Consider the following 24,773-nt stretch of genomic DNA (forward strand, 5'->3'; position numbering starts at 1 on the left):
TTGACTCTCTGACAGTGTGGCCCTGTACTGACTCTCTGACAGTGCGGCCCTGTGCTGACTCTCTGATAGTGTGGCCCTGTACTGACTCTCTGATAGTGCGGCCCTGTACTGACTCTCTGATAGTGTGGCCCTGTACTGACTCTCTGACAGTGCGGCCCTGTACTGACTCTCTGACAGTGTGGCCCTGTACTGACTCTCTGACAGTGCGGCCCTGTACTGACTCTCTGACAGTGTGGCCCTGTACTGACTCTCTGAAAACTCTTGATGATTCTTTTGATATTTCCCACCTGACAAAGTGCAGCAAACACATTGTACATCAGTTATTTTGTCACGCCCAGCTCCATTATTTGTGTCTTTCAGACCTGAAAGAAAAAATGTCAGGGTGTGGGATAAACAACCTCATCACGTTAACTTCTGAGCACTTCCATTGTGTCCCAACAAAGCTTGTCGCTTTTAATCGTGCAGTTGAGAAGAGATGAATTTGGCACGCTCCCTATTTCTCACACTAAATTGTCAGTGCAAATCAATTGACTTACCCCATCATTTATTATGATTAATAAGCTATGGCAGTGGAAATGCATAACTATTCTGACTGAATGAACCAGGTTGAATTACTTCTGACATGTAAACAATGACTTCATGTGTACATTGCAAACAGAAATAACTGACCTTCAAAAACAAGAAGTGCCGAACATTTCATTTACGTAGCACCTCTCAGAACCTCAGCTCATTTCAAAGTACTCTTGAGCATCAGACAATGTTGCAAAGAAGAAATGTATCAGCCAAGTGGTACACAGCAAGCTTCCATAAATATTGACGTGATATGATGACTGGCTAACTGTTTTAGTGATGTTGGTTGAGTGATAAATCTTGGCCGGACATCAGAACTCTTCTAAGAGCTGTGGATGCTGAAAATCTGAAACAGAAACAGAAATTGCTGGAGAAACTCAGCAGGTCTGGTAGCATCCGTGAAGAGGGAAAAACAGAGTTAACATTTCAGATCCAGTGACCCCTCTTCAAAACTGGGAGAGCTCTTCTGTTTTTCTTCAAAATAGCTCATGGTATCTTTTACACCCACTTCCAAGAGCAGTTAGGGCCTCAGTTTAGGGAAATAGTTGAGCTACAATATCGAGTAGCTATGAAATAGTCTGACTTCTGCTCTTCCCAAAGTAGCAAGTTGCGCCTGTGGAGTTTTCGTTCTGTGAAATGTTTGGTTCACATACAAGTATCATTTGAAATTATGATAACTTCAAAGTGGGCTCTGAGAATTTGTATTCTACAAATTAAAATAGGTACATCGTAGGTTATTCAATCTGCCTGATTTATACCTTAAATGTTCAATCTTTATTCCAGATCTGAAAATCTTTAATCAAGAATGATTCCTACTTGAAGTCCAACATTGAGTTGAAGGGTAAGTATAAATTAAGAGATCAGACAGCAATGATGTTTGCAAGCAGTGTGACAGTAGAATCTTAAGGGTGGTTGTTCCAATTATTTACTGCTAGGAGCATTCAGTTGTGATAAAAAAATATATAATTTATATGTGGTAATATCATTTTTGGAAGTTAGATCTTCAAGCAGAGTTGGTTACTTCTATAAAGGGTTTTCTTTAAACTGAAAGGTCATAAATTCCTTCTGGAACAGTGACTAATCCAGTATTTGTCATAAAGTAGGTGACTGTAGACTCTGTGGTGTTAATGGAAACACATTTATATTATTGGGTTTATTAGATAGAGTAAGCATGTTATTACTTTGTTTCCAGTTGAGAAGGATTTAGGATTGAGGAAGAGAGGTAACAAGGTGTAGCGCTGGATGAACACAGCAGGCCAAGCAGCATCAGAGGAGCAAGAAAGCTGATGCTTCAGGTCTGGACTTTTTTTAAAAATCCAGTTCAGAAACCAATAAGGCTGAGCTTGGAAGCAATTTTGGTTTCTTTCCAAAAAGGAGTTCAGAGCAGTAGATTAAGACACACCACAGCAGAAAGGTTTTGTTTATGAAACTTCTAAACCAGAAGTGTTGATTAGAAATCTGCAACTTACTAGGACTGAGAATGTTTAGGCTGTCAGCTTTGTGGAACATTCATATCAGCAGACTTCGAAGAACTGATTGACTTTTTTCCACAGTTAAATAGAAACCTATAAGTTGAGACAGGGTAGTAAATTCTCTGGAGTTGACTCTCCATAGTGGATAATATTGGGAAACAGGTGGAGACTTTGTTTTGCTGTGTGTTCAAATATAATTAAAGCTGTTCCTCTATATTTTAGCTTGTTCTTGTTTGAAATTCTTCTTTTCTGCAATAAACTTTTGTCTTATTGTTAAACAAAATCCATAGCCTTCTGTGTAGATAGTTGCAGTGACTAACCACCACATTAACTAATTGAACAGCAAAAGCATCAAATCATGTTCCATTCATGGATCTGACTTTGTTCAGTTATAACTTCAGCAGTTATCAAACTGGCTGAGGAAGTAATCCACTTAAAATTTTGATTGAGGAAGGTCTTATTATTATGGAACAAGGCAGCATCACGACTCTGATGCTGAATGCAATAGAGCTTGATGGTCACTGTTGTATTAATGTCAAATATGCCTGACTTTCTGTTGTATTCCACTTTTTAATAATCAGGTTAGAAAATCACTGAGGTTCCTCAGACAGCACCTTCCAAACTCACAACCACTTCCTTCTAAAAGGACAAGGGCAGCAGGTGCATGGGATCACCATCCCCTGCAAGTTCCCCTCCAAGCCACTCACCATCCTGATTTGGAAATATATCGCTGTTCCGTCTGTGTGCAACTTACAGAAAGGTGTGACTCATCTAGGAGATAAAGATCTAACCTGCCGTGTCCTTTTATAACAATGTTCATTTTCAGCCTCATTTACTGATGGTTTCATGAGCTTGGCTCAGCCTGGTGATCACAGCAGCTATCTTAGATCAATAATTCCACTTTTTAAAATCAGTTGTAGTGCATCAAAAGTCTCCAGTATTCAAATCACTTGATGGAAATGGAATATCAATAGTCCATGTTTACCATTAACACAAAGGAATACTTGAGAAGAATAGACACTTCTTTAATGTAATGTGACAGCTAACCTACACACAGCAAGCCCAAAGAACATCAATGTAACAATCACCAGATGGTCGTTTTTTTGTTGTGTCGGTCTAGATGAAATATTGGCAGGGAAACCAGGGACAGGTCTTATTCAAAATGATGTCTTGGGATCTCTCCTGTTCTTTGAGATCCTGCTGAGATAGTGATGGTGAACCAGGAATGGGCAACATGGTCTCATTGCAAGTGGGCAGCAGTCTTGAGTGAAAGCCTGGTATCTGTCCTCAAGCATTGCACCTGAAATAGGACTTGGACGAATAGTTTCCTGACACAGAGGATGGGCAGCTATGCCCCAGGCCCCAACTGTGATGCTTAAAACTTTGAACGGACAAATCAAAGCTTGGTTCTGAGATAATGGGAACTGCAGATGTTGAAGAATCCGAGATAACAAAGTGTGGAGCTCCTAAGATGCTGCTTGGCCTGCTGTGTCCATCCAGCTCCACACTTTGCTATCTCTAAGTCAACGCTTGGTACAGTTTTCCTGGCAGTCACCAGGCTCAACGTGCTCACCAATGTGAATGGAACCCATGGCCATGGGTCATTTCCTCAATGATGACACCTATGTCCTGTTCAGTTCTAGAGATAGTAGGAACTGCCGATGCTGGAGAATCTGAGATAACAAGGTGTAGAGCTGGAGGAACACGCCAGGCCAGGCAGCATCAGAGGAGCAGGAAAGCTAATGTTTTGGGTCAGGACCCTTCTTCAGAAATGGGGAGGGGGAAATAAATAGAGAGACGAGGGGTGGGGCTGGGGAAGGTAGGTGGGATAGTGATAGGTGGATGCAGGTAGGGAGTCCTGGGGATTGGTCAGTGAGGTGGGTGGAGCCATTGGTGGGAGAGAAGATGGACAGTTTGTGCCAGGTCAAGGAGGTGGGGATGAGAGGGAGAGTTGGACATGGCATGAGGCCGTGGTGGGGGGCGAGATTTTAAAACTGGTGAAATCCATACTTAGGCCATTGGGCTGTAGTCTCCCAAGGCAGAATATGAGGTGTTTCTCCTCCAGTTTGAGGGTGATGTCTTTGTGACACTGGAGGGGGCCCAGGATGATCATGTCACCCAGGGAGTGGGAGGGAGAATTAAAATGGCTAGTGACCAGAAGGTGTTGTTGTTGTTATTTGTCACGTACAGAGCGCAGATGCTCTATAAAATGATCCCTGAGTCTATGCTTGGTCTCTCCGATGTACAGGAGGCCACATCGGGAGCAGCAGATATAGTAGATGCTATATTTCCAAGTAATGATGGAAAGTATCTTGGAGGGGAACTTGCAGGTAGTAGTGTTCCCATATATCTGTTGCCCTAGATAGAAGTGGTTATGGATTTGGAAGATGTTGTCTATGGACCCTTGGTGAATGTATGCAGTGCATCTTGTAGGTGCTGCTCTTCCTAATAGCTTTGAAGGTCTACCCACAGCACCTGGATTGTAGCAGTTCAAGGCAACCACAGTCTGGGAATAAAAGCTGGCCCATATTGCACAAAGGAAGCTAAAGCCAATTGGTCATATCAGAGATAGTAGGAACTGCAGATGCTGGAGAATCGGAGATAATGAAGCGTGAAGCTGGATGAACACAGCAGGCCAAGCAGCATCAGAGGAGCAGGAAAGCTGACGTTTCGGGCCTAGGCCCGACTGTTGTAATGGCTTAAGAAGGAAGCAGCCCACCTTCTGCCTCTCATTGGCAACTAGGAAAGGGCAATAAGCATCCATCCTGAAAATGCCTTTTAAAATAGCCTAGAGACTCGGTAGCTAGTCAAGACAGGGGCAGTGAAATGATAAATGAAAGCTGGTGTGGCTGCAGCAGCAGTTACAGTTCAACGTCAGGGATAACAGTCTATTCTGCTGAAGCAATGGGAATGGTTGCAGTGAAGGCCAGTACCTGGACGAAGGGCAATCACGGATGCTGCAGTCATAGTTCAAGCTATTCCTCATGATCCACCTGTGGAACAAGCAGTCACACACCATCCTGGCCCATCTTCACCTGGTTGGGGTTGGTGGGGTGGGGGGCTGCTGCCCACATATTCCGTAGAAAGTTGTAATGTGGAACATCGCTGCTCGGGTCAGTTGCCAAGTCGTGGTTGGTGATGTTCAGAGTGAAACAGGAAGTCGAGGGGAGGGTCTGTCACTCGTTTGCAACATGTGGGGTATTTGTTACTGTCGGGACCTATAGGATTTGAGTCAGGAATTTGTAGTTTTTTGTTTGACATCCTTGCAGTAGGGCCGAATGTACTCATCCTGCATCGTAACAATTCTGTGATTCTGTCATTGGGAACCCAGTTATATTCTTGGAGAAGAGGATTAAGATGTTTGAGATTGTGTCCACTCCCTGCAGGAACACATATGCAATACTGCCTATGCAGTAAACGCCGAGAGCTGAGCTACACTGGTCAAAAGCTTTAGTGCATAGCACCCTCTAGGGAGATCAGAAGGATCAATTCCCCGGAATTATTTCACTTGGTCCTCGACGGCCTGTAGTGAAAGACTTCACGCTCCATACAACAAAAAGCACTGGGTAGTCCCTCTCCAGGGCTGCCTGTGTACAGACAGGACAGAATGGAAGATTTGACTGCTAATGAGGATGAGCCAGATTTCATCAATCAGAAACTGGTCCACTTCAGGAATAAACTCCAAGCTGTGCGTAGGATACTACAAAGGAAACTTCTCAATTCCAAAATTTAATTCACATGAAAAAGTCATCAGCAGATGTGCCTGACCTGTCGAGCATTTCCAGTGTTTTTAATCGCGGAGTTCTACGTTCTGTAAATCCAACGTCTCCTGATGCTGGACCTGGGGAATCGATGGAGATAGGAGTGCAGTGGGGTGGGTGAAGTGCTGGTGAGTTGGGGGAATCGATGGAGATAGGAGTGCAGTGGGGTGGGTGAGGTGCTGGTGAGTTGGGTGAATCGATGGAGATTGGAGTGCAGTGGGGTGGGTGAGGTGCTGGTGAGTTGGGTGTATCGATGGAGATTGGAGTGCGGTGGGGTGGGTGAGGTGGTGGTGAGTTGGGTGAATCGATGGAGATTGGAGTGCAGTGGGGTGGGTGAAGTGCTGGTGAGTTGGGTGAATCGATGGAGATTGGAGTGCAGTGGGGTGGGTGAGGTGCTGGTGAGTTGGGTGTATCGATGGAGATTGGAGTGCGGTGGGGTGGGTGAGGTGCTGGTGAGTTGGGTGAATCGATGGAGATAGCAGTGTGGTGGGGTGGGTGAAGTGCTGGTGAGTTGGGTGAATCGATGGAGATTGGAGTGCAGTGGGGTGGGTGAGGTGGTGGTGAGTTGGGTGAATCGATGGAGATTGGAGTGCAGTGGGGTGGGTGAGGTGGTGGTGAGTTGGGTGAATAGATGGAGATAGGAGTGCAGTGGGGTGGGTGAGGTGCTGGTGAGTTGGGTGAATAGATGGAGATTGGAGTGCAGTGGGGTGGGTGAGTTGGTGGTGAGTTGGGTGAATTGATGGAGATTGGAGTGTGGTGGGGTGGGTGAGGTGGTGGTGAGTTGGGTGAATCGATGGAGATAGGAGTGCGGTGGGGTGGGTGAGATAGTGGTGAGTTGGGTATGTGATCTCAAGCCCCATATGACATAGGAGCACAAATAAGCCCTTCGGCCCAACTAGTCTGCACCGCCATTCAGTAAGATAATGGCTGATCTGATAACCCTCAACTCCACTTCCCTTCCTTTCTGCCATAGCCCTTGATTCCTTTACAGATTAAACACATCTATCTCAGCCTTGAATATTCTTAATAATCCAGCCTCGAGAGTCCTTTGTGGTAAATAATTTCACAGGTTCACTGCCCTCTGGGACAAGAAATTCCTCTTTATTGCTATCTTAAATTGGCAACCCCTTTTTCTAAGATTATGACCCCTAGTCTGGTTTCTCCCATGAAGGGGAGCCATCTGCCTGCATTTTCTCTGTCAAACTTCCTAAGAATTGAAAGAAGACTGAAACATTAACTCCACTTCTCTCTCTACAGATGCTGCCAGAACGTTATTTCCTGTGTCTGTTTCAGATTTCCAAAGTATTTTGCTTTTATTTTTTCCTATGGAACCTGTATGTTTCAATAAGGTCTTCTATCATTCTTCTGAACTCCAGTGAATACAGACACAACTTACTCAACCTCTCCTCTTTTGACAGTCCCCGTTTGATCCTGGGATAATTCCTGGACCCCAATGAAAAATAGAAACATAAAAAATACAAGCAGGAGTAGGCCATTTGGCCCTTCGAGTCTCTACCGCCATTCAATACGATCGTGACTGATCATCCAACTTAGTATCCTGTGCCCCACTTTCTCCCCTTACCCTTCGATCCCTCCAGCCCCATGGTCTATATCTAACTCCTTCTTGAAAACATTTAATGTTTTGTCCTCAACGGCTTTCTGTGGCAAAGAATTCCACAGGCTCACCACTCTCTGGGTGGAAACATTTCTGCTCATCCCAGTCCTAACCTTCCTCAGATAAGGAGTCCAAAACTACACTCTGTACTCCATTGTGTGGTCTCACCAAGGCTCTGTACAATTGCAGCAAGCCATCCCTGCTCCTGTACTCGAAAGCTCTCACTGCAAAGACCAACATATCATTTCTTCATCACCTGCAACTACATGCTTCCTTTCAGTGACTGGTTACAAGGACACCCAGGCCTTACTGTACCTACCTCTTTCCCAATCTGTTGCCATTCAAATAACAGTCTGCTCTCCTGTTTTTTGCCACCAAAGTGGATGACCTCACTCTCATCCACATTATAATGTATCTGCCAGGCTTTTACCCACTCATTCAGCCTGTCCAAAGTGCACTGCAGCATTTTCACATCCTCCTCACTGTACACTCTCCCTCCCATAGAGGTACAGAGGTTTACACCACAGATAAAGGGCCCATCAAGTCTGTGCCCTTTAAAAACAATTAGACCATAAGAAGTAGGAGTGGAAGTCAGGCCATTCGGTCCATCGAATCCACTCCACCATTTAATCATGGATGATGGGCATTTTAACTACACTTATCTGCACTCGCTCCATAGCCCTTAACTCCTTGCGAGATCAAGAAATTATCAATCTCTGCCTTGAACTCATTTAACGTCCTGATATCCTCACGCATATTTTTACTACTTTCAACTCAACTATTTTAATGCTGTCTCGGTCGGCCTCCCATTCTCCTATCTTTCACAATCTTTAGCTGAGCTGAATGTCTACAATCTATATCCAGCACCAAATCCTGCTGACCAGTGCCCTTATACTCTTGGGCTTCTACTGGCTTCTGGTCCCTCAACAGCACATAGCTAAAGTCTCTGTCAAGGAGTTTATAATATTTTCCCATGTTAAAGCCGTACAATCCTTGAGAGAGGATCACTGTCCAAAACTCCAACACAAATTTTGCAAATTTCCCAGTCTCTTAGCCTCACCATTGTGTTCTGTCATTCCTTCCTCAAAACATTTTTGTTTTGCAACAGCCTCTCTCTCTTCATGATCCTGCTTGAATCCTCCCCTTTGAGCAAGTTTTGAGTCAATTTTCTGACTATTTTGACCTTTGGTTGGTATTCAGTCTGCTGAAGTGACTTATGTGTGTTAAAGGTGCTCCATAAATTCAAGCTGTTAGCTGCAGCATTTCGTTGTGGTGCTTTTTAAAGGCATAAAGAACAAATATAGGCTCAGAATTTATGAACATTATTGTATATTTCTGTACTGCCGCTACTTTATGTTCACTTCAAGTTGGGATTAACATAAATGTAATGAATTACTTGACAATCCTCATGATTAATAGAAACATATAAAATAATCAGAGGGTTAGACAGGGTGGATAGGGAGAGCCTTTTTCCTAGGATGGTGACGGCGAGCACGAGGGGGCATAGCTTTAAATTGAGGGGTGAAAGATATAGGACAGATGTCAGAGGTAGTTTCTTTACTCAGAGAGTAGTAAGGGAATGGAACACTTTGCCTGCAACGGTAGTAGATTCGACAACTTTAGATACATTTAAGTCGTCATTGGATAAGCATATGGACGTACATGGAATAGTGTAGGTTAGATGGGCTTGAGATCGGTATGACAGGTCGGCACAACATCGAGGGCCGAAGGGCCTGTACTGTGCTGTAATGTTCTATGTTCTATGTTCTATCCCAACACTTCAAATAACAAAATAAGTTCAAAAAGTGCAAAAGTACAAACTTCAATAATTTCTTGAGAAGCTTTCAGAGAAAGGAAATGCTATTATTATTCACTTCCTATTGAAGGTTTGTTTTCTTCACCAATGATTTCAGATGCACAAACTATAATATGCCTCAGCATCACTCTACTTCAAATGTCCTTTCTTTTGGTTTTTCCCCTAATATTCACAATTACTCACTCTCAACAATGTCAACTAATTCTAGGCAATAGAGATAATGGGAACTGCAGATGCTGGAGAATCCAAGATAATAAAATGTGAGGCTGGATGAACACAGCAGGCCAAGCAGCATCTCAGGAGCACAAAAGCTGACGTTTCGGGCCTAGACCCTTCATCAGAGAGGGGGATGGGGTGAGGGTTCTGGAATAAATAGGGAGAGAGGGGGAGGCGGACCGAAGATGGAGAGAAAAGAAGATAGGTGGAGACAGTATAGGTGGGGAGGTAGGGAGGGGATAGGTCAGTCCAGGGAAGATGGACAGGTCAAGGAGGTGGGATGAGGTTAGTAGGTAGATGGGGGTGTGGCTTGGGGTGGGAGGAAGGGATGGGTGAGAGGAAGAACAGGTTAGGGAGGCAGAGACAGGTTGGACTGGTTTTGGGATGCAGTGGGTAGAGGGGAAGAGCTGGGCTGGTTGTGTGGTGCAGTGGGGGGAGGGGACGAACTGGGCTGGTTTAGGGATGCGGTGGGGGAAAGGGAGATTTTGAAACTGGTGAAGTCCACATTGATACCATTAGGCTGCAGGGTTCCCAGGCGGAATAGGAGTTGCTGTTCCTGCAACCTTCGGGTGGCATCATTGTGGCACTGCAGGAGGCCCATGATGGACATGTCATCTAAAGAATGGGAGGGGGAGTGGAAATGGTTTGCGACTGGGAGGTGCAGTTGTTTGTTGCGAACTGAGCGGAGGTGTTCTGCAAAGCGGTCCCCAAGCCTCCGCTTGGTTTTCCCAATGTAGAGGAAGCCACACCGGGTACAGGGGATGCAGTATACCACATTGGCAGATTTGCAGGTGAACCTCTGCTTAATGTGGAATGTCATCTTGGGGCCTGGGATAGGGGTGAGGGAGGAGGTGTGGGGGCAAGTGTAGCATTTCCTGCGGTTGCAGGGGAAGGTGCCGGGTGTGGTGGGGTTGGAGGGCAGTGTGGAGCGAACAAGGGAGTCACGGAGAGAGTGGTCTCTCCGGAAAGCAGACAGGGGTGGGGATGGAAAAATGTCTTGGGTGGTGGGGTCGGATTGTAGATGGCGGAAGTGTCGGAGGATGATGCGTTGTATCCGGATGTTGGTGGGGTGGTGTGTGAGAACGAGGGGGATCCTCTTAGGGCGGTTGTGGCGGGGGCGGGGTGTGAGGGATGTGTGGTGGGAAATACGGGAGACGCGGTCAAGGGCGTTCTCGATCACTGTGGGGGGAAAGTTGCGGTCCTTGAAGAACTTGGACATCTGGGATGTGCGGGAGTGGAATGTCTTATTGTGGGAGCAGATGCGGCGGACGCGGAGGAATTGGGAATAGGGGATGGAATTTTTGCAGGAGGGTGGGTTGGAGGAGGTGTATTCTAGGTAGCTGTGGGAGTCGGTGGGCTTGAAATGGACATCAGTTACAAGCTGGTTGCCTGAGATGGAGACTGAGAGGTCCAGGAAGGTGAGGGATGTGCTGGAGATGGCCCAGGTGAACTGAAGGTTGGGGTGGAAGGTGTTGGTGAAGTGGATGAACTGTTCGAGCTCCTCTGGGGAGCAAGAGGCGGTGCCGATACAGTCATCAATGTACCGGAGGAAGAGGTGGGGTTTGGGGCCTGTGTAGGTGCGGAAGAGGGACTGTTCCATGTAACCTACAAAGAGGCAGGCATAGCTGGGGCCCATGCGGGTGCCCATAGCCACCCCCTTAGTCTGTAGGAAGTGGGAGGAGTCAAAAGAGAAGTTGTTGAGGGTGAGGACGAGTTCATCCAGCCTCACATTTAATTCTAGGCAATAGTCTGCATTTACAGCTACATTCCTGTAGCACGAATCTCAAAATAAAGGTATCAGAGTTGTTGAAAATGTGAGAATGATATGTTCCCCAAGCAGTGAAATGCACATGGATTCATTCCTATCTAATGCTTGGCATGGTCTTGTCTGTGAATTTCTTGATCAACCTTCCTATTTGCAAGTCTAAGTCATTTGTATAAACCACAAAAAAACAAGGGCCTGACATTGATCCCTGTGAAACCACATCAAACACAGGCTTCCAGTCACAAAAACATCCCTTAACCGTCACTCTCTGCTTTCTATAACTCAGTCAATCCTGGAATCACTTAGGCAATGTCCTTGAATCCTATGGGCTCTTACCTTCACCATCAATCTCTCAGGCAGGACCTTATCAAAAGGCGTGAATTTGTGTTGTCACCAAACTTGGAGATATGACATTTAGTTCCTTCATCTAAATCGTTAATACACATTGTGAGCAGACTCATTCCTGTGGTATCCCACAAGTCTATGACTAGCACTCAGGCAAAAGTAATCCTGCTCATTCCTACTCTGTTCCGTGTCTGCGAGTATATCTTTCCCTAGATATTGAATGGTTTTATTGTCACATGTGTTCAGAAAAATACTGTGAAACATATTATGTGACCATACTCAAGTGCCATTTTGAATTACAGAATGAAAACAAAGAAATTATTGAAATAGAACTCATCCTATGTTCAAATTAATATCACGGTGGCTCAGTGGTACGGGTGGCTCAGTGGTACGGCTGCCTCATAGCACCAGGGTCCTGGGTTCAATTCCACCATTGGGTGACAGTCTGTGTGGAGTTTGCCTATTCTCCCAGTGTCCATGCAGGTTTCCTCCAGATGCTCCGGTTTCCTCCCACAGTCCAAAGATGTGCAGGGTATCTGGACTGGCCTTGCTAAATTGCCCATAGTATGCAGGGAAGGTTAGGTGGATTAGACATGAAATGCAGGGGTAAGGGAATAGTTCTGGGTGGGATGCCCTTCACAGGGGCAGGGTGGAATTGGTGGACCGAATGGCCTGTTTCCATACAGTAGGGTCTCTGTGACAATGACTCTGACGCAAACATCTGTAGTTCTTGCTACCTCTGAGTAGTCACATATTCAACCTGGGTCTCCTGGCTCAGAGGTAAGGACATTACCTCTGCACCCTTTCCCCCATTGGGAGGAGGGGAGAAGTACCTTGCCCAGCCTTGGTGAACACATGCCCTCTCGACACAGGAGGGACCACGTGATCCCTTTTCCTCCGCCCCACCCCCACGTCCTATCTGTCCCCGCCCTTTGCGGGGCGCACACGTAACCTACATGCGGGGCGAATGATGTCCTCGCACTCTATCCTCGCGATAGCTGAAGGCGGGAAGCCGGGAGAATGCTGGGGTAGCCTTCCTTTTCTACCTCCGGCCATCTTGGGTTTGCCTCGGCGCCGCCGCTGCTCGTCTCCGAGCGGAGTTTGACCCTACGTTGCCGGTCCTTCTCCTCCTCCTCCCGCTCACTTACACCGTCCCTCGGGCTCCGCAAGCACAGGCAAGCGGGCGGCTAGGCAGACGAAGATGGTGGCGGCCAAGAAGACGGTGAGTCCGAGGCGCTCGCGGCCTACGGAGCGCGGCCGTGGCTTCACGTGGAGGAACGGCGGGCGGGAGAGAGGGAGCGGCCTTCACCACCATCTCAACTATACCTCCCTCCCTCCTGATTCGAGTCGGGCAGTCGCCGTAGCTTCATGTCGGAGCAAGTGACGTCCTTCAGATATGGCGTGGGATGGGAAAGGAGGAGGAGGGTGTCTGTTCATTTTCAACCCTGAGAGCCCCCACCACGGGGCCTTGGGGAGGACTCGGGCGTCAGATGGGGGTCCACCTTTACAGGGCGCAACACTGGGTCTGAGGTGGATCGACTACAGTCACATAGTAGCCCCCCGCTCCAGTAACCAGTGCCCTGGCTTTGAAGGCCCAATTTGAGTGCAGCCGAGGCGTTTTCCCATGAAGGCCAGAGTTAGGGTAAATAACTTTCCTGGTTCACGAAGCAGAGCGCGATTAAAATAAAGTTGAAAATGTGCGTTTATAATTTAGGTTGGATGTAAAAAGGAAACGTAGAAGAGCAAAGAGAGTATGTATAGAGATAACAAGGTGTGGAGCTGGATGAACACAGCAGGACAAGCAGCGTCTTAGGGGCAGGAAAGCTGACGTTTCGGGCCTCGACCCTTCATCAGAAACAGCATGTGTAGAATTAATGTTTTGGGTTGAGTGACACCTCCCTAGAATTTGGAACAAAGTTTGTAGTGACTCAAATAAATCCAGTTTAATGATGGAAAGGTAGTTGGTAACGCAAGGAAATGTCTTAAACTTGTTTAAAACATTGGTTCAGCCTCAACTGTGTTAGACCACACAAAGATGTGAAAATGAGTATGATCACTTTTACAATTCCAGGAGCCAGTTTGGATAGACATGAATGTGAATAGGAATTGGCACAAATTTGGAAATGGAAAGCAGCATTTTTCAGAGTTTATGTTGATGGAGTGTGGAAATTGGCTGCTGCCAGGAAGTTTGACAACTGAGGGGAAAGCATAGTTTTGGTAAGAAGCAGAAAAGGAGACAAATCGTTTCAGCGTAGTTGTGATCTGAAAGACTGAGGAGTGCATATTTTAGATCTTTCAAGCAGCAAATTGGCAAGTGAAGTATTTGCATAATATTGGGGAGAAAGTGCACAGATCTGATTGGGTACCTCTTTTTTTTGAAGAGTTGGTGTAGTTGTAATGATCTGAAATAATTACCAACTGTGCTGCAGTCTGGGCTAGGTGCACCAGTTGCAGCATGTAACATTTCAAGTTTTGATGTAATTTTAAAATCATACTTTTAATCTGTTGTAAGCATTTTGAATTTTTTTGTTGAACAATTTGAATGAGCATCTTCAGTGTTTTGGAGTTAGTGGAATGCCATTATATATTTAGAATTCATTGTTTCGTTGCATTTGCAGACTTTTTAAAAAGGGACTTTTTTTATGATTGCAGAAAAAGTCTTTGGAGTCCATCAACTCCAGGCTCCAGCTGGTTATGAAAAGTGGCAAATATGTGCTGGGCTACAAACAGACTTTGAAAATGATTCGTCAAGGCAAAGCCAAGCTAGTTATCCTTGCCAACAATTGTCCAGCATTGAGGTAAGGAGAGATTTTTGTAAAATGAGCAGCAAAATACAGCTTGAACTTGCTGTATTTCTTCAACTGGCAAAAGGTTAAATGTATATTTTCTACTTAAATCTGTAGTCCAACTTGAGAGGTCATAATGCCCTTTGCTAATATTGCAGTAGCTATTTTGTTATGCAATGTGCATAAATATCACTTAGGCCAATTTTTGCATTGGTTTTTACCTACTTGTCACCCTGAAAATTCAGGAAATTGAATATTAATCAGGTTGATCCCATTCAAAGTACAACAAGAAAAATTACAACATTTAAAAGGAATCTAGATGGGTATGTGTATAGGAAGGGGTTAGAGGAATATGAGCCACATGCTGGCAAATGGGACTAGATCAGATTGGGGTGTCTGATCAGTGCAGACAAAGTCAACCAAAGGACCTGTTTCTCTCGTATGAATCTATAAAACACTTTTGGTTCTAACTCATCACAGAATGGTTGCAGCACAGAATGAGACCAGTCAGCTTGTCCTTGCCTGCTCTCTGCAAGACTATCTTCCATGCATATCTGTAAGAAAATTGAAAGATAATCTTCATAGAAGTTCTCAACATCAGGGCTTGTACAGGATGGAAGTGGCTTCCACTGGCAGTGGAGTCAATTACTAAAGGAACTGTTCTTCAGATTAGAACAAAAACCAGTGGCAGCCTGAAGTTTTTTATATTATATCAGAAATGGGTGGAATTTGGAATTTGTCAAGCTTAGCACGCAAATTCTCCGGATGTCCAAGTGAATGAGTCCAAATTCCACCACAGCAGCAAGATGAATTGGATCCACTAATTTACAAACGAAAAATCATCTCAATCGTGAAACCCTTTAACCCTTCCTATTCATTGAATCTCCAAGGAAGAAAATCTGCCCTTGCCTCATCTCATGGCCCCAGGTATATATTTGCCCTGTGAAATGGCCTAGCAATTATGCAATTGGAGATGGCATGGGGCAAATGGAACAGGCAGTAAATTCTGACCTTAACGGCAATACGTTTATCCCAAGAGTAAAGTTTTTAAGCTCAGGTTTTCTGCTTATCTTTTGTGACTTGTAACCGTTGAGTATATTTAGTGTACTAGTTGACAATGGCTGCTTAAGCCACAGTTGGTTTCAACATATTACTTACATTGCCCAGTTACTGTTAAATTTAGTCTGTTTGCATAAGATTGCCTCTGATAGTTTTAAGGCTTCAGATTGATCCATTTGTGTTCTTCATATCAACCTCCTCGCTGACTGGAGGATCACATTGATGCAATTAGGCCATTGTGGTAATGGTCAGGTTTCCTTATTTCATTCATAAACTGAATTACAAGTCACCAGATGAATGTACTTAATGATGTAAAACGTTTTTTTTGTCCTCATGCTCATTTCCATGTTTGGAGAGCTTTGTTTTGCATTGGGCCAGTTGGCTGTTGTCATAGTTGATCTTGACTTAGTTAAAATGCAAGATTGTAATGATACTGTTTTAATGGTGAATTATATTTATTTCAGGAAGTCGGAGATTGAGTATTATGCTATGTTAGCCAAGACTGGAGTGCACCATTACAGTGGCAATAACATTGAACTAGGTACAGCTTGTGGTAAATACTACAGAGTGTGTACACTGGCAATCATTGATCCTGGTAAGTTCTTCTGAAAGTATACCACCTTTGGGTGTGAGTCACTGCCAAAGTGCATTGAGAGTAAAGCATGTTGGATTTTTCTTGTCGCAAGAGAAAGATGGCATAATGTACCTTTCATTATGTTTGTGCTTTAATTGTTAGTGGAAGTGGAAATGGTGTTTGAATGTTGATTGCTATATATTGTGTACTTTAGAGATGGAAAGGGATAGGATATACCACAGGGCAAGAGCTATAGCTGGGGGAAAGGCAGTTATGAAGTGTTCAGGCAAGATTTAGGATGCATAGGATGGAGAAGGAAACTACAGGGGTTGGGCACAAATGAAATGTGGAGTCTATTCAAGGAACAGCTAATGCATGTTCTTGATAAGCATGTACCTTTCAGGTAGGGAGAACGTGGTCAAGCGAGGGAACCGTGGTTTACTGGAGAAGTTGAAACTCTTGTCAAGAGGAAGAGGGAGGCTTATGTAAAGATGAGGCATGAAGGCTCAGTTCGGGTGCTTGAGAATTATAAGTTAATCAGGAAGGACTCTAAAGAGAGAGCTAAGAGGAGCCAGGAGGGGGCATGAAAAGTCTTTGGCAGGTAGGATCAAGTAACACACTAAAGCTTTCTATAGGTATGTCAGGAACAAAAGAATTACTAGAGTAAGATTAGGGCCAATTAAGAACAGTAGTGGGAAGCTATGCATGGAGCCTGAAGAGATAGGAGAGGCGCTAAATGAATATTTCTCATCTGTCTTTTTTGTGTGTGACTACGATGTTGTCAAGGAGAATACTGAGATACAGCCTTTTAGACTAGACGGGATTGAGACTCACAAGGAAGAGGTGTTAGCAATTCCGGAAGGTGTGAAAATAGATAAGTACCCTGGGCCGGATGGGATGTATCCTAGGATTCTCTGGGAAGCTAGGGAGGAGATTGCAGAGCCTTTGGCTTTGATCTTTGTTATCATTATCTTCAGGAATAGTACCAGAAGACTAGAGCATAGTGAATGTTGTCCCCTTCAAGAAGGGGAGGAGGGATGATTCTGGTAATTGTCATGGGATTGAGGGTGAATTAGCGGTTTGGACCAAAAATTGGCTGGTTGAAAGAAGACAGAAGGTGGTGGTTGATGGGAAATGTTCATCCTGGAGTGCGGTTACTGGTGGTGTAACACAAGGATTTGTTTTGGGGTCACAGCTGTTTGTCATTTTTATAAATGACCTGGATGAGGGCGTAGAAGGATGGGTTAGTAAATTTGCAGATGACACTAAAGTCACTGGAGTTGTGGATAGTGCGGAAGGATGTTGCAGGTTACAGAGGGGCATAGATAAGCTGCAGAGATGGGCTGAGAGGTGCCAAATGGAGTTTAATGCAGAAAAGTGTGAGGTGATTCATTTTGGAAGGAGTAACAGGAATACAGAGTACTGGGCTAATGGTAAGATTGTTGGTAGTGTGGATGAGCAGAGAGACCTCGATGTCCACGTACATACGTCCCTTAAAGTTGCCACCCAGATTGACAGTGTGGTTAAGAAGGTGTACAGTGTGTTAGGTTTTATTAGTAGAGGGATTGAGTGTTGGAGCCATGAGGTCATGTTGCAGCTGTACAAAACTCTGGTGTGGCCGTACTTGGAGTATTGCATACAGTTCTGGTCACCGCATTGCAGGAAGGATGTGGCAGCACTGGAAAGGGTGCAGGGCAGATTTACCAGAATGTTGCTTGGTATGGAGGGAAAGTCTTATGAGGAAAGGCTGAGGGACTTCAGGCTGTTTTTGTTAGAAAGAAGGTTTAAGAGGTGACATAATTGAGACATACAAGATGATCAGAGGATTTGATAGGGTGGACAGTGAGAGCCTTTTTCCTCGGATGGAGATGGCTAGCACGAGGGGGATAGCTTTAATTTAAGAGGTGATCGATATAGGACAGATGTCAGAGGTAGATTCTTTATTCAGAGTAGTAAGGGCTTGGAATGCCCTGCCTGCAACAGTAGCAGACTCGCGAAGTTTAAATGGTCATTGGATAAACATATATGAATAATAATGGAATAGTGTAGGTTAGATGGGCTTCAGTTTGGTTTCACAGGTCGGCGCAACATCAAGGGCCAAAGGCCCTGTACTGCGCTGTAATGCTCTGTTTCTATGTGTACCTGCAGTGAGAGTGTGAGTGGTACACCAGCTTGCATTCTTAGCCACTAATAATACTTAAGTATCTGCAACAATTTACTTCTAATGCGAATATTCTCGCTGTCTTGATTTTTGTTTCCAATCAAGTCAGGCTAGACATTCGCTAGATTAATGCTGTGCTTATTGTCCACAAGCCTATTTCATCAAGTCCTGTGGTAATATTGGCCAGCGACAGCTTTTACATTCTGTAATGTTCCTGTCGTGTCTCAGCTGTGGCAGGGTTTTTGTTCTGAGTGGTATGCGATAGCACAGTTTAAATTATAACCAGAGAGTATAGTAATTTACATCATTGACATTGCTTTGAACAGTGCTTTGATTTGGCCATGATATCTGCAAGTGCCTGTTGTCATGGTTTCTGTGTCTGAGATTGTGAATCTTCAGTTCTTAGAAGAGCACCCTTCTCCATTCTTGTGCTTGGTGAAATGCAAGAAGTACCTATACGCCCGTATTCTCACGGGGCCGACATGCATTTCGTAGGGACAAGTATTCTGAGATGCACTCTGGGTGAACCTGGAGAGATGGCCTCTATTGGTTCAAAAAATTGTCACCACATCCTTGAAAGCGCTTAGGGATAGACAATAAATGCTGAATGTCGACCACGCTCTCCTACCAGTTGTATCCCGGTGATGGCTGTTAAATGGAAATTCTTCATAACTAACTTTGCTCTGCCTATGTTTGGAGACCAATATTTGCTGCCATCTTTGATTAATGGAACATACCCTTAGATCCATCTACTCTTATTTTGCGTAATTCCTAGTAACATATTGTTTGCCTTAAACTTAATTGGCCTTGTGTCCAGACCTAGTACACCAGCATATGTCTCCTTGAAACTTATCACTTGATTTCTCAATTCACAATCCTACGAAGTATGTCAATTGTTCATTTTAAATTTGTGCCCTGCACTTCCAAGTTTGTCATTAATTTAGTCATTAATCAAATAAAAGCAGTGTCCTGTTACCAAGCCTACTACATACCTTCCTCAAATCCATAAAGCAATTCACTTCCCCTTCCTCAGAAATGGTAAGAACTGCTGATGCTGGAGTCATATAAGTGTTGGGCTGGAGGAACACAGCAGGCCAGGCAGCATCAGAGGAGCAGGAAAATTGACATTTCGGGTTGGGACCCTTCTGCGTTGTCTGAAGAAGTGTCCTGACCTGAAATGTCAACTTTCCTGCTCCCCTGATGCTGCCTGGCCTGCTGTGTTCCTCCAGCTCCACATTTACCACTTACCCTTCCTATCGATTTTTGTTTGCATATTGACACCATTTCTTTTTACACCCTGCAGTTGAACACTGTCGATAAGCTTTTACTCAACTGTCACATAACAGGCCTATGAAAATGTGTAAAGGTTGACTTCATTTGGCTGGCTGTGAAAGATAATAGTATAGTCCTCCATAATTAAGCAGTGAAATTTGCTTTGACTAAACTGAAATAACTTTTCTTTTCAGGTGATTCTGACATCATCAGGAGCATGCCAGAACAAATCAGTGAGAAGTAAACTTTGCTTCAACTCTGAAATGTTTTACAAATAAAGTTATTCTGTTAAAAAGCCACTTGTTTTAGTTTTAATTTAAATGCCCGGCATAACACTTCGGTTGTTAACAAGTTAATTTATCAATTTGGACATGTAATCATGTTATTCTGTAATATAAAAGTTGTATAGAATATTTAAGTTGGGGATTGATCTGCTTTTAATGGTAACTTGAATGGTAAATAGAGAATGGTAAACAGTGGGCCTTACTACTAAAGTGAGTTGATTTAAGAGTGAAATCAGGAAACAGTTGATATAATGATGGAAATCTGGAACAAGTACATTCCCCTAGACTGAATTTCCAATTGATTCAGGTTTTTCTTGAGATTGTTTAGGTGACAGTAAATGGGAGTATAGTCTTGAGGTCCAAATCAACAGGAATCCAGCAGAATGCCCTTGGAAATTGTTCCTACAATGGGAATGGACAATAGATGTTGTCTTAGCCAGTTGCCCCATCCAATGAGCAAATTTGTAAGTCTGGGAGGATTTAAATCTGTTCCTAAGAATCATGTTTGGTACTGTACTTAACTTTGTTTTAAAAAAAGCAGTTTAGTTGCTAATGTTGCACGACAGGTTTTTGTTTCCCTTCCAACAGTGGTCATGTTTTCTTGCTGCATTGCATTGAGGGAAGTTTAAGATTTAAACTGTAACCAGCATGAACATTGAGTAATTGCTATAATCTGTCAGTGTGTTTGCCCTAACATCAATCATTGCCCAGCAAAATGTGTATTGTTAAAATTGGCAAGAATTGTTAGTAGCAACAGTAGGCTTAATATTTGATAGCTTGGGTGACTGATCTTGATCATTAATTGGCATTTGGCAGAGGTTGGAAATGTTTGTAATATCTTGCTGACTACAATTGGGTTTATTCAGTTCCATTTAGAATTGTATTTACACAGATTCTATCCCCATAACCATATTTGCAGAATTCCTGTAGATCTGGTATATTTTTCAATTATACAAGCTTGCTCACCACCTTTGAAACTGACTTTAATGAGGATTTGAAGTGTGATGCAGCTTTTTGGACAAGTTGTTGCCAATCTGAGTGATTGGTACCATGCTCCTGCCAGCATTTGGGTCAGTGCTGCTGCATTTCAAGGAAAGATTGAGTGTCTGAAGTTTTCTTTGATTTTGGAACATTGGCCATTTGATTGTTGTGAAAATAAGGCAGGAAGACAACTTTCAAGCTTGGTGGTCCTGATTTCTGAAAGGACCATTAGTGTTTGTACAGGGTCCCATGGATCAGGAGGTTATGTTGGAGGCACTGCTAATGAAATTTATTTGCTGAATCACAGTCTAGGTCTCCCCGTAGCGCAGGAATGTAGTAGTGACAATACCAGATCACTCTTTTTAAGACTCCTGTTGGTTTAAGGAGGCCTTGTAGAAGAGGTGACTGCCATGGTATGGAAGTGCTTTTGGGCTTTGAAAGTTTTGGCTGACCAGGTTGAAATGAGTTTTATTTTGCAGCATTTAAGGTCCAGCTGAGTATTTGGTATTTAACTGTGGTTTGTTACTTGTTTTTTTTAACCTCATGGTGACTCTGGATATGAGAATAAATTGTTTGGAGATAGTACTACTGAGCTGACATTTTATACATATGACCGTATAAATTAGGAGTTGGAGTAGGCTAGTCAGCCTCTGCACTGGTAAATCTTTTCACAAAGATTTTTATTCAGTTTGCTAACCTGCATCATACTCTGGAGTAGTGAATTCCACAGATTCACAGCTATTTGAGTGAAGTAATTCCAATTTGTTTCTTAAATCTGCCACCCCCTAGCCTAAAACTATTAAAGAATCTCTTGTTCTTTGACTGCTGAGCCTCTGTTGCACTCCCACTGTGGCAAATATAAATTCTCATCTAAGGAGGAATATACATGCTCTTGATACTTAATGCAAGATCTCACTAAAGCTTTATATATCTGCAGCAAGACATCTTTTCTCCTGTGTGCTCATTCCTTTGCTGTGAAGACCAACATATCATTTGCTTGCTGCTCCTGAATACTAAAATTTAGTAACTCTTAGAAAGAAACACTCAGATCTGTTTGGACACGTACACTTGCCCCACATTCACCATTTAATACAAATGCTTTTTTTCTCTCTATCAAAGTTAGTGAGAAGTTATTCATATTACATTCCATCTGCCATACACCAGGCCAATCAATAAGCTTGTCCCATATCTGTTGAAATCTTCCTCACTATGTCTCTCCACCCAGTTTGGTGTTATCGACAAATCTGGTAATATTTTAATCGGTTCCCATGTCCAAAGCAATTATATAGATTGTGAACATCTGAGGTGCAAACAAGTATGTCCGCTGGTGAAAATTGGTTTATTCCTGCTATTAGTCTATCAATCATAACTCAATCCATACACTCATATTTCCCCATTCCTATGCTAATTTTATTTGGTAGCCTACTGTCAGACCCCATCAATAGCCTTCTGAAAATGCAAATTAACAAATCCATTAGTTCTCCTCTAACTTCATTAAAGTAATATCCTCAAAAAAACTCTTATTCTGTCAAACATGATTTCCATTAAATCCATGTCTGTCCAATTTTAGATTGGATTACCCACAGTTTGGAAACAGGCCATTCAGCCGAACAGGTCCTCACTGCCCCTTGAAGCACCCCATCCAGACCCATCCCCCTATATCCCACACACCCCTAAAGACTATGGCCAATCCACCTAACCTGCACGTCTTTGGACTGTGGGAGGAAACAGGAGCACCCGGAAGAAACCCACACAGACACGGGGAGAATGTGCAAACTCCACACAGACAGTCACCCGAGGCTGGGATTGAAACCAGGTCCCTGATGCTGTAATGCTAACCACTGAGCCACTGTGCCGCTCCAGAAAAGAATTTTAGTATTCTTTTCCAAGAGTTTGCTGGAAATCAAACAAAAAAGAAATTGCTGGCAGAACTCACTGGACCTGAAACATTAACTCTGCCTTCTCACTCTAAATGCCAGACCGGCTCAGTTTTTACAGCAATTCCTGTTTTGTAACCTGATGCCTAGTTGGCTGCTCATTATACTACTCCAGAAACCCTTTTCGTACACAAACCAGGAATTCATCTAATAAGTACCACAATTTGGTATCTTAAACAATTCCCTCCATTGTTTGCTGCCACTTGCTTTTAAGCTCATTTAAACTGAATCTGCATCTACTTGTCATTCTATATGCACTGATATTAGAATTATAGTATAATTTTGATAGAAGTTGGTTATTTGGAGCCCTTCATTCAAAATGTTTTGGAAACCTTGAAAATTTAAATGGTAAAAATCAGATTTGGAAGGTGCTACTCTGTCTTAGATTTATTGTAACTGATTCATAGTGTTGCTGTTTTTATCTTAAATGGGCAGAAGAAATATAGTGTGTTTCAAAATGATCTGTTGACAAGGTTTCTTCGTGGGGCTAATAAAAGATGAAAAATGGAAAAACACAAACTTACACATTTGGTTAACTCCTGTTTTTATTTGTTTTTACATTCAACTAGTGGGAAGGACAATTAAAAGAATAGCTTTCTGCAGCAAAACACAAACAGCCTGAATTATTTTTGTGACAATCCTAGCAATATCCAATAAGTATGCATGTTTCAATGATGCTCAGCTAAAGTAGCAGTCTTTTAAAAAAAGATTAAGAATTCTCTCGAGATTAGATCACTATCCACGAAGTGGAAGTGAGTTGTATATATTTCTGATCAAACATTGCTAGAGTTGCATGTTTTTATTAGTTAAAATATATAACTGCCAACATACCAACACATGGTAAAGAGGTCTTGGTTTGTTTCAGAAAGGGTGAGGCACTAATCATCATCCCATTGCCAGTTTTGTGTAATTACCATACCAGCCATAATATACAAAATGACAGTGTCTAATTACCTGATCAGGAAACACAACACTATGCATCAAACTAAAGTCTTCATTTATAGAAATTAAAGGAAAATGTGTATTTTACTCCTGTTACTTGGCTTTGAAAGAGTTCTCCACAGTCTTTAGCCTGTTCATCACTTCTTCCAGTGGTTCTAGTTAAGGAATTCCAAGTTAAAATACTGACAATTGCTGTTTAATTCTATATACAATGATCATGTGTAGTGTACTAGTATAAGTTGTTTCAGTAATTTTTTAAAATCAACTTGTTCAGCCATGCTATTACACATCTCTGAGCTTCAACAATGTTAGTATCAAAGCACTGAATTTCTACATTTGGGGGCATGTTTTGCATATTGTAGTCGAGAGGGCATTTAAAAGTTAGATATTGATTTGACTGTTATAAATTCATACAGTTTCCCCAACATGGAAACATACAATTTAGAAGGTTATTCCAGCTGTATAGGTTGATGGTGTGGTCATGTCTGGATAACTGTACAGTTTCCTTACTTGAGGAAGGATGTACTGGCATTGGACGGAATGCAGAGGAGGTTAACTAGGTTAATTCTGGAATTGAGGGTGGGCTTATGAATAGACTGAGATTACACTAAATGGAATTTAGAAAAACGAATGGTTCTTGTAGAAATATATAAAATAGTGAAGGAAATAGATAAGCTAGAAGCTGGGCAGTTGTTTACACTGGTGCATGAAACCAGAACCAAGGGCATAGTCTCAAAATAAGGGGGAGCAGATTTAGGACTGAATTGAGGAACTTCTTCGCCCAAAGGTTGTGCAGCTGTGGAATTCCCTGCCCAGTTGAGGCTACCTTGTAGAAATTTTAAGATTTTTGAACAGTAAAGAATTAGGGGTTATGGTGAGCGGGCAGGCAAGTAAAGCTGAGTCCATGAAAAGATCAGCCGTGATCTTATTGAATCGGTGGAGCGGGCCTGATGACCCATTCCTGCTCCTATTGTGTTCTTATTAGGAGGAAAAATAGGCATTTGATCCCTTAAGCCTGCTGTCCTGTTCAATGAGATCTACACTACCCCCCCCCCCCCCCCCCCCATAACCTTTGATCCTCTTGGAACACAAAAGTCTATATTATCAATAAAAGCAAAATAATGCAGGTTTGGAAATCTGAAACAAGGACAGATCATGCTGATGAGACTCAAGTCTGGCAGCATCTGTACAGAGAGAAACAGTTTGTTACAAGTCTA

At 43.2% G+C, this 24,773-nt stretch overlaps 2 protein-coding genes and 1 non-coding gene across 4 annotated transcripts in view; 2 read left to right on the top strand and 1 right to left on the bottom strand.

Moving 5' to 3' along the window:
• Window positions 1-12,583: 12,583 nt before the first annotated feature.
• rpl30 (ribosomal protein L30) lies at window positions 12,584-19,707 on the top strand. The gene is made up of 4 exons (XM_048528436.2): window positions 12,584-12,782; window positions 14,213-14,358; window positions 15,870-16,000; window positions 19,607-19,707. The coding sequence occupies exons 1-4, from the start codon at window positions 12,762-12,764 to the stop codon at window positions 19,654-19,656; spliced, it is 348 nt and encodes a 115-aa protein (XP_048384393.1). The 5' UTR covers window positions 12,584-12,761; the 3' UTR covers window positions 19,657-19,707.
• Window positions 18,204-18,335, top strand: LOC125452149 (small nucleolar RNA SNORA72). Its single transcript, XR_007247481.1, has one exon. It is a non-coding gene; the product is annotated as a small nucleolar RNA SNORA72 (small nucleolar RNA).
• A 3,454-nt stretch (window positions 19,708-23,161) lies between the features above and the next one.
• LOC125451886 (matrilin-2-like) overlaps window positions 23,162-24,773 on the bottom strand; it is a 29,715-nt gene continuing 28,103 nt past the window's right edge. For both annotated transcript variants that reach the window (XM_048529611.2, XM_048529610.2), the window contains exon 9: window positions 23,162-23,705. In XM_048529611.2, coding sequence (XP_048385568.1) covers window positions 23,650-23,705 — 56 coding nt within the window. In that variant the 3' untranslated portion in view covers window positions 23,162-23,649. The remainder of the gene's footprint in view (window positions 23,706-24,773) is intronic.

This window comes from Stegostoma tigrinum, chromosome 5 (genome assembly GCF_030684315.1).
Source record: "Stegostoma tigrinum isolate sSteTig4 chromosome 5, sSteTig4.hap1, whole genome shotgun sequence".
Taxonomy (NCBI): domain Eukaryota; kingdom Metazoa; phylum Chordata; class Chondrichthyes; order Orectolobiformes; family Stegostomatidae; genus Stegostoma; species Stegostoma tigrinum.